This window comes from Neolamprologus multifasciatus, chromosome 9 (genome assembly GCF_963576455.1).
Source record: "Neolamprologus multifasciatus chromosome 9, fNeoMul1.2, whole genome shotgun sequence".
In the NCBI taxonomy this organism is placed as follows: Eukaryota; Metazoa; Chordata; class Actinopteri; order Cichliformes; family Cichlidae; genus Neolamprologus; species Neolamprologus multifasciatus.
The window spans coordinates 31,535,075-31,544,696 of NC_140447.1; the positions used below are offsets into that span (position 1 = coordinate 31,535,075).

The window sequence follows — 9,622 nt, forward strand, 5'->3', positions numbered from 1 at the left end:
ACTTATTGGGAAGATTGGTGGTTAAACTCCTGGATGCTCTACTCAGCAACAAGATACTAACCTCAAGCTGCTCTCCGATGCATCTATTGGAGTGTGAATGTTGAAATGAGAGAAGCTTTTAAAACTTTACATTTTTCCAACATCAGGAAAGTTTCAGGAGAATTGTGTCAGATTTGACTGAATATTCTGTATGTGAAGTTTTCATGTCTCACTTAGTTTTGAAATTAAACTTCATTCACATAATACTTCAAAATGACTGCAACTGTAAAAAGAAAAATGCATACCTCACAGTAACTGCACTTGTAGAGTTTCTCTCTGGTGTGAATCTTTTGGTGTGATTTGAGGTAACGTGGAGATTTAAAAGTCTTCTCACACAGGTCACATTTATAAGGTCTCTTCCCAGTGTGGGTAAGCATGTGGCGTTCCAAGTTTTTGTATGTCACAAAAATTTTGCCACACTGATCACAGCAGCAAACATCCTTTTTTGTGTGAATACGTAGGTGAATGTCTCGGCTGACTAGCCAGCGGAAAGTTTTTCCACAAATGTGACAGCTGTACGCCTTAAATCCGGAGTGGGTAACTTGATGACGCTCTAAGTAGCAACTTTGAGTAAAAGCTTTATCACACTGATCACAGCTGTACGCTTTAACTGCACTGTGGATGAGTTGGTGTTTTTTTAAGCTTCCAGCCTGGGTGAAAGACTTTCCACACAAGTCACAGCTGTACGCTTTAACTCCACTGTGGACAAGTTGGTGTGTTTTTAAGCTTTGAGAAAACGTAAAAGACTTTCCACACAACTCACAGCTGTACGCTTTAACTCCACTGTGGATGAGTTGGTGTCTTTTGAAATTTTGATAAATACTAAAAGACTTTCCACACAACTCACAGCTGTATGCTTTAACTCCACTGTGTATGAGTTGGTGTCTTTTTAAGCTTTCAGGATGGTGAAAAGCCTGTCCGCAGAAGTCACAGCTGTATGCTTTAATTCCACTGTGGATCAGTTGGTGTTTTTTTAAGCTTCCAACCTGGGTAAAAGACTTTCCACATTCATCACAACTATGCGGCTTAACTCCACTGTGAACAAGTTGGTGTGATTTTAAGCTTCTAGCCTGGGTAAAAGACTTTCCACACAACTCACAGCTGTATGCTTTAACTCCACTGTGGATGAGTTGGTGTGTTTTAAAGCTTCCAGCATGGGTAAAAGACTTTCCACACAACTCACAGCTGTACGCTTTAACTCTGCTGTGGGTGAGTTGGTGTGATTTTAAGCTTCCAGCCTGGTTAAAAGACTTTCCACACAACTCACAGCTGTACCCTTTAACTCTGCTGTGGATGAGTTGATGTTGTTTTAAGTATGCACTCTGCGTAAAAGACTTTCCACACAACTCACAGCTGTACGCTTTAACTCCACTGTGGATGAGTTGGTGTGTTTTTAAGTATGCACTCTGCGCAAAAGACTTTCCACACAACTCACAGCTGTATGCTTTAACTCCACTGTGTATGAGTTGGTGTCTTTTTAAGCTGTCAGGACGGTGAAAAGACTGTCCACAGAAGTCACAGCTGTACGCTTTAACTCCACTGTGGATGAGCTGGTGAGTTTTTAAGTTTTGAGAAAGGGCAAACGACTTTCCACACTCATCACAACTATACGGCTTAACTTCACTGTGAAGAAGTTGGTGTGCTTTTAAGCTTCCAGCCCGGGTAAAAGACTTTCCACATTCATTGCAATTATATGGCTTAACTCCACTGTGGACAAGTTGGTGTGCTTTAAAGTTTCCAAGATGAATAAAATTCTTCCCACACTCATCACAGCTGTATTTTTTCTCTTCCTTTCTTCTGTGAGGTTTGTTGGCCTCCTTAGAGCGCTGACTTCTCGCTCCATGTTGGTCCTGCAGTGACAGAGATACAAACAGAGGCAGTGAGTGAAATGCAGTCGTGGAACAAACTCAACCTTCAAACTTCCTCCACTAATAGTAGTTTTAAACCAAAGGTTGAAGTAGTTCCTTTTCAGTCAATACACTCGGTACAACACACATGGTATGGGATATCATGTCCTCACGTGTCCTGGCTGAGGAAACCTTTATTCACACCTTTAAGGCAGATGATCTGTGATGACGTGTGCACAGCCCCACATGCAAACATATCCCCCTGCCATCACAGTCACCCCTCAGTTATTATACTCATTTGGGATCTTACAAAACTTCAAACGACTCGTCGACTATTAAATTAGTCGTTGACAATGATGTAATTGAACACGATGTAATCGTGACTAGTCGACTAATCGTGGCAGCCCTACTTGTGACATGTGCAATGACAATAAAGTTGAATTCTTTTCTATTCTATTCTAACCACAATAAAGAGCAGTGCTACAGGTGAGCTAACTGAGAGTGACTGGGGTTCAAGCGTCAGGAACAGCGCTCATCACAGCTCTGGTGACTTGCGTCTTGCTCTTGCCATTGTAGTAGAGTTGTCTTGGCATTCCAGCAAACCGCAAAGGATTCTGGGAACGCATGGCAAGCGGTACTAGCGCACGCAGGCTTTCACATGAAAACAGTCACACAGCGATAAAAAGAAACAAAAATGGCAAGAAGCTGTTGTATTAGAATAGAATAGAAGAATAGCCTTTATTGTCATTGTACACAGTACAACGAAATTGGAGTGCCACTCCTTTGGTGCAAAATGCAATAATAAATATAAATGTAAAATATAAAAAGTACAATAAAACAACCGAAGTACTCAGACAATAATAAGTACGATATATACAGGATAGCAGCATAATATAATGATAGTATGAATAGCAGCATAATATAGTGACAATGGCAAGTATAGTTAAGCAGGTTCAATTGTTTTGTGCTTATTTACTACGGTGATAGCTCTGGGAAAGAAGCTATCCCTGAATCTGTTTGTCCTGGTTTTATGTGACCTGTACCGTCGGCCTGACGGTAATAGTTCAAACAGTTGATTACTGGGGTGAGAGTAGTCCTTAATTATATTGCCAGCTCTGCTGAGGTACCGAGAGTTTGCAATGGCCTCCAGACTGGGCAGAGAGCAGCCAGTGATCTTCTGGGCTGTGTTGATGACCCTCTGCAGTACTTTCCTGTCTGCAGCTGAGCACCCTGCATACCATGTTGTTATGCCGTAGGTTAGGATGCTCTCTATGGTGGCTCTATAGAATGTCACCAGCAGCCTCTCCTCCAGGTTGTTCCTCCTGAGCACTCTCAAAAAATGGAGACACTGCTGGGCCTTTTTTACCACCGCCGTGGTATTTGCAGTCCAGGAGAGATCAACAGAGATCTGCACGCCCAGAAACCTCATGGAGTGTACCCTCTCCACACAGTTCCCATGAATGTAGAGTGGGGCCGGGTCTGCTCTGCCCTTCCTGAAGTCCAAAATAAGTTCTTTAGCTTTCGTGGTGTTCAGTTGGAGGTTGTTAACTGAACACCACTCAGTCAATCTGTTAACCTCATCTCTGTAGTCCGACTCATCCCCCCTTGAGATGAGTCCAACCACTGTGGTGTCATCCGCGAACTTTATGATGGTGTTTGAGAGATGGGTAGGGGAGCAGTCGGATGTGTAGAGCGTAAACAAGAGGGGACTCAGAACACATCATTGTGGAGACCCGGTACGGAGTGTGATGGTGCTGGACAGGTGGGGGCCGAGTCTAACAGACTGTGGTCTATTTGTCAGGAAGTCCTTGATCCAGAGGCAGATGGGGGTGGAGAGTCCCAGGTGAGAGTTTCTGGACCAGGATCTCCGGGATGATGTGATTGAATGCTGAGCTGAAGTCCAGGAAGAGCATTCTCACATAGCTTCCTCAGTGCTCCAGGTGACTCAGCGCAGTGTGGAGCGCTATGGTGATGGCGTCCTCGGTGGATCGATTTGTCCTGTAGGCAAATTGATGGGGGTCCAGAGTGGAAGGAAGACCGGCCCTGATGTGCTGAAAGACCAGTCTCTCAAAGCACTTCATCACTACAGGCGTAAGTACAACAGGCCTGTAGTCATTTGGACTGTCTACAGCCGTCTTCTTAGCGATGGGGATGATGATTGAGGTTTTGAGGCAGGGTGGGACGATTCTCTGCACGATCAACCTCTCACATGTTTAAGCTGCGGGAGATTTCACTTGTCATGTTTGCATAGTAAGCTAACAATTGGTAAGATGATGTCAGAGGAATTGGTGCGCAAATTATCATCACTCACCAATCAGTGCTGTCGCTCTCTATACACAGTTCGCGCGATTGCAAAGTGAAAGCAAAAAACAAGCGCAAATTCAAACGCGATTTCAATATGTCACATATTGACAGTGGCTCACCGATGCCAATGACATAATTACCCAGCTACATTTCCGAAAGAATGCAAAAGCATTGACATATATTTTTCCTTCCTACAATAGGCCGACGGGCAGGGCAGGGCAGCCCGACTGGAAAAATCGCTAGCCCCGGGACGTTGGGCTAGCGATTTTGCGAGCCCTGTATCTGATTAAGGAATCACTCATCTTTGGAAAAGAGAGTTTATTACAGAGAAATGGCTCTTTCCAAAATAAAAGCTATACTATACCTTTCTTCTGGGCTATATTCTCAGCAGCAGATTAAACATATCAGGTCCCCATAAGGAGAATCATGTGCTAACGGCTGTCTAAATGACTCGGGTAAAGTTTGTATGCGTGCTTGTTGTTTTTGTCTGCTTCCACTTGTCTTTGCACTAGGATGATGTCGGAGTAAATGTGCAGTCATATTCGTTGTGTTCCCACTAGTGCTGTCAGCATTAATCTGAAATGAGGTTAACGCCACAACACGGCAAATCTCCGTTATCGAGCTACCGCGGATCGCCCCGTGTGGGGCTGGACGGCCAACACGTTAACGAGCTAACTGCGCTAACACACTAGTTCCCACCAATGTAATTGAGCATTCCGTGGCACATCCAACATACTGTTTTACTTTAGTCCATGACGCGCTTACCTTCAGGGTCATACGTCACATGAAAACCAAAATAGTTCCAAACGCCAGATCTGAATGAGGGTGGGGGAGGTTCAATTTGCCATGTTGCAAGGAGAGCTTAACTTCTGTCTCGCTAGCTTGTGCTGCGCTCAGTGAATCTGTGTTCGACTACTCCGCCTAGGCTGCACTGTCCAGCGCAGATCCACTGAGCGCTCAACACAGACAGCATGGTCAGAAGAAAAGTTGATAAAATAAATTAAAAATGTTGTATTGTTTGATACATATGCGTACCGAACCGAAACCAACAAGCAAGTGAAAATAAAATAAACAACAAAAGCAAAGGTGAATCAAAAAGACTAATACAGCAAGGCCGGGATGGTCCATTTGGTAAAGTAAATCCGTTGGGCATCTTTCTTTGTCTTCAGACAATAATTCTGATGGCAAAAGAACCAAATGGGACAGGCAAAAAAGGAAAAAAAAAAGAGAGAAACTGTATTTCGTTTCAGCCTGGGTATCACCATACAAAACGTCAATAAGCCTCTTCTTGAAACTTCTTCAATCTTGACAAACAAGCACCAGCTGATGAAGTGCACACAGTTTCAATAAAAACTGTCACTTACTGTTATTTATTCACCTTTCAGTCACTTTAATTTTTAAAACTGTATATACTGTATATTCTGTGTAGTTATTATTTCACTTCTATTGCCTGTTCTTATTGTCCTTATCTTCAACGTATGCTGCTTGGTTGTTTGTTAATTGCCCCTTGAGGATAAATAAAGTTTCTTGATTCTGATAAAAGTGATATGTTCTTCACCTTTTGTGTTGATGACATTTATTTCCACTGTAGCAGCTGAGCTGAGTCCAAAGGGCTGAAAATGTTCACCTGGTGCTCTGTCAAACTCTTCTCCTCCTGCTGATCAGCTGGGACACAAAACAGTAACATGACAGTGAGACAAGAACGTGAGAGGGACGTGTCCCAGGATTGAATTTAAAGCCATCATATTTACAGTTTTGATTTGGAAGATGGACGCCCTCTTTACTTTTAGGAATAGTAACTGTGAAACTGTGAAAACTCCAAATGAAGAGAACGAGTATGCATCAAGATGCAACTTGAACGTTGACTCAAAATGACTTTAAATCATCCGGGAAAGATGCATTTGACAAATTATAGACAGAAATTCAAATTATAGACGAAAAAAGCCTGATAAAGGACACATGTCTGTAATGTGTCTGTGAAATGGATGAATGTTATTGACTGAGCAGATAATGAACAAGTGTGTTCTAGCAGCTGCAGTTTCAGCTGCGCGTGCTAACACATACACCTTCCTGTTATCACTTCAAATAGAAATGAGGCTGTAGAGGTTTGGTGCATGCAGAAAAACAGCTGCAGGGACAATGAAAAGACTTTTCTGCTCCAACTTCTCCCAGCATGCTGAGCTAATGATTAGTTGGCGTTTTTCTCCAAACACTCTCTCACTCTTCTTTCAACGTGTTCACAATAAACTGTGAACAGACACCGAGGAGAGCAGCAGAAGACCTCATTCAGGAGCTAAACTCAACATGAACTGAACTCACAGTAAAGTTAGCTCGGTGCTTACCTTTAGATGAGCCCACAAACCGAGAGAAACTCCGTGATGAAGCTGGAACTCTTTCCAAACACAGGAAACAGATCAGGGAGCAGAGACCCACGTGGTTCACGCTGATCGCAGCTACGATCCAGGAGACAAGGGTGGGCAGATCGATGCAGATATCGATCCAAACGTTGGTAGTGGTATATAATCGATATTTTAGTTCGTTTCTCTCCTCTAAGTTCAACGCTTTACTCCCGTTTCACGTATAAGCAGCTCTCTCTGCTCCTCTCCTGCGCGCACACACTTTGCCCCGCCCCCTTCTTCCTGCTCTGCTGTGGTTTGTAGCTGTGCGGTCACGTGTCTCAGCACACGTTTTTTGCGGACCTCCTATAGGGCTTTGGAGCGTGATGTCACGGGTAGAGGGCCACGCCCCCTCCCGCCATGACAGTAGGCTGTGACATTAGGTTGTATCCCAATTCAAGGTCTGCAGCCTTAACGGTCCTCCAGGGCCGCGTACTCAAAGACCGCTGAGGCCAGAAGTGCGAGGCTTGTAGGCTTGTGAAATGGGACGGTCTAGCCCCCTGCTCTGTAATTAGGCGCCATTCTTCTTATTTTATAGCGCTGTTGTTCAATCGGGGGACGCTCTCTGTTGAGGAGAAAAGCATGAATTTGTTTGTATACGGATTATCCATTGTTTAAATGACCCGGTAGTCAAAAAGGAGGCAGAGCTGTTGAGAAATGCTAAGAGCTAAATGGGCGCTAACCGTGTCATTCAAATATATTGAATGTCGCAATGTTGGCAAAGAGAGGAAGTGACGAAAGATTTGCGCATGCGGGGTACCGATCGGGTTTCCGGTACGGTTCGGGTAGCGACAGCGTTTTCTCGGCTCAGCTGTGTCACACGAACGAATCACAGTGGAGCAGAAAAAGGGGCGGAGCAAAGTGTGTGTGCAGGAGAGGAGTCGAGCAGAGAGAGCTGCTTTTTCATGAAACGGGAGTAAAGTAGTGAACTTAGAGGAGAGACACAAACTAAAGTATCGATCATAAACCACTACCAACGTCCTGATCGATATCTGCATCGATCTGCCCACCCTTGTCTCCTGGATCGTAGCTGAGATCAGCGTGAACCACGTGGGTCTCTGCTCCCTGATCTGTTTCCTGTGTTTGGAAAGAGTTCCAGCTTCATCACGGAGTTTCTCTCGGTTTGTGGGCTCATCTAAAGGTAAGCACCGAGCTAACTTTACTGTGAGTTCAGTTCATGTTGAGTTTAGCTCCTGAATGAGGTCTTCTGCTGCTCTCCTCGGTGTCTGTTCACAGTTTATTGTGAACACGTTGGGAGAAGAGTGAGAGAGTGTTTGGAGAAAAACACCAACTAATCATTAGCTCAGCATGCTGGGAGAAGTTGGAGCAGAAAAGTCTTTTCATTGTCCCTGCAGCTGTTTTTCTGCATGCACCAAACCTCTACAGCCTCATTTCTATTTGATGTGATAACAGGAAGGTGTATGTGTTAGCACGCGCAGCTGAAACTGCAGCTGCTAGAACACACTTGTTCATTATCTGCTCAGTCAATAACATTCATCCATTTCACAGACACATTACAGACATGTGTCCTTTATCAGGCTTTTTTTGTCTATAATTTGTCAAATGCATCTTTCCCGGATGATTTAAAGTCATTTTGAGTCAACGTTGTAAATCGTTTTTAAACACATAGACAAATTCTCATCTGTAGATGCACAAAAATAAAATGTTCACATATTTTGGTTTACAAAGTGTCAATATAAAATTGTACTTGCATATTATAGAATACTGCATGATGACCCTTTTATGACTTAGACTGTTGTTGGAATCAAGACTTGCTTCATAAATTCTTTCTCACAGTGATAATAGTTGAGCAAGCTGTTATCATTTCACTCCTGCCAGGAAGAGGAGAGCTGGATACTTTTATCTTCAAGAAGAGGGGCCACGTCCTTCAGAATAACACACACACACACACACACCTGAACCACTCTTATCTTCACTCCCTACATACTAACATTCCTCTGTTAATGAATAGACGTATTCACTGTTGTATTACTTTTGTATATAAATAAAGGCAAGTGCAGGAACAGAGCGCACATCACAGGTCCCCCCACTCTGGTGTGAGCGTTCTGTGATCATGCCCTTGCAAGTAAAAACTGCAGCGTCTGTGTGTTTCTACCTTTAGATTCTTAGCTGAAGAAGTGTCTTTAGAATAAATCTCTTGACACAAAGTTACAAATACGCATTTGATTAACAAGTACAAAATATTTATGACTGCTGAGTCTGTGTTTCCACAGGCCCCGCTAGTTTAGAGACTTATTCCTCATGAAGAGCGAAATCAAGACAGAACATCTTCAACCGGTCTTTAACTTGCTAATGAGGAAAGGCTTTGGTCAGAACCAGGCAGTGGAGCTCACGCTCATCACCTGTCTCTAGCCCAAATCCTTCAGAGAGCAGCTGTCCTCGTAGCCTTTTTATTGACAAACTGTTACAGTTCACACAATACGACACAAGCACCTCCCACCGTGACCCCCCCCCCCCCCCCCCCCCCCCCGGTTACAAAGACAGGGCACTCTGTGTGTGTGTGTGTGTGTGTGTGTGTGACCTCACCAAAAGGATCATAAAAGCAGGAAGCAACATCAAACAGAATCTTCACAAGGGATGTGCTTGTGATAAAACACTGCAGCCTCTTCCCAGAACCTCGAGAGGCTGGGGAGGGGGACAAAGGAATGTCTTGATCCTATAGTTTGAACTAAGACTTTACAAATTTAAGAACCACAATGACAACATTCAACAATTTGACTTAACAATGACCACAATTTGAGCCCAGATATTTCAAGTGATAACAGGAAAGTGTGTGTGTGTTCTTGATTTTACTACCTGGTGGGATCCACTTTAAAATTGTCCATAAAATTTAAATGATTAATTTTACAAAAATGAAAGCAATATATCACTGACATACAAACGAGGACAAAGGCTCAGCTTTCTGTTGTGCTTCTAAATATTGTAGGAACCGCAAGTAAGCCTGCAGTGTGAGAGCAAAGTGCTCTAATGGGATAGTGTGATGAGATCTATGAGATCTTTAAGCTATGATGGTAA

The 9,622-nt window shown here is 43.6% G+C and overlaps 2 protein-coding genes across 4 annotated transcripts in view; both read right to left on the reverse strand.

The window, feature by feature from the left end:
- LOC146511895 (uncharacterized) overlaps positions 1-6,890 on the reverse strand; it is a 61,410-nt gene extending 54,520 nt beyond the window's left edge. For both annotated transcript variants that reach the window (XM_085171684.1, XM_085171685.1), the window contains exon 1: positions 6,533-6,890. The gene's annotated coding sequence lies outside the window, so the exon portion shown is untranslated. The remainder of the gene's footprint in view (positions 1-6,532) is intronic.
- Positions 1-9,622, reverse strand: part of LOC146511897 (uncharacterized) — a 146,872-nt gene that overhangs the window by 828 nt on the left and 136,422 nt on the right. For both annotated transcript variants that reach the window (XM_085171713.1, XM_085171712.1), the window contains exon 2: positions 285-1,889. In XM_085171713.1, the coding sequence (XP_085027839.1) occupies positions 285-1,889 (1,605 nt within the window). The remainder of the gene's footprint in view (positions 1-284; positions 1,890-9,622) is intronic.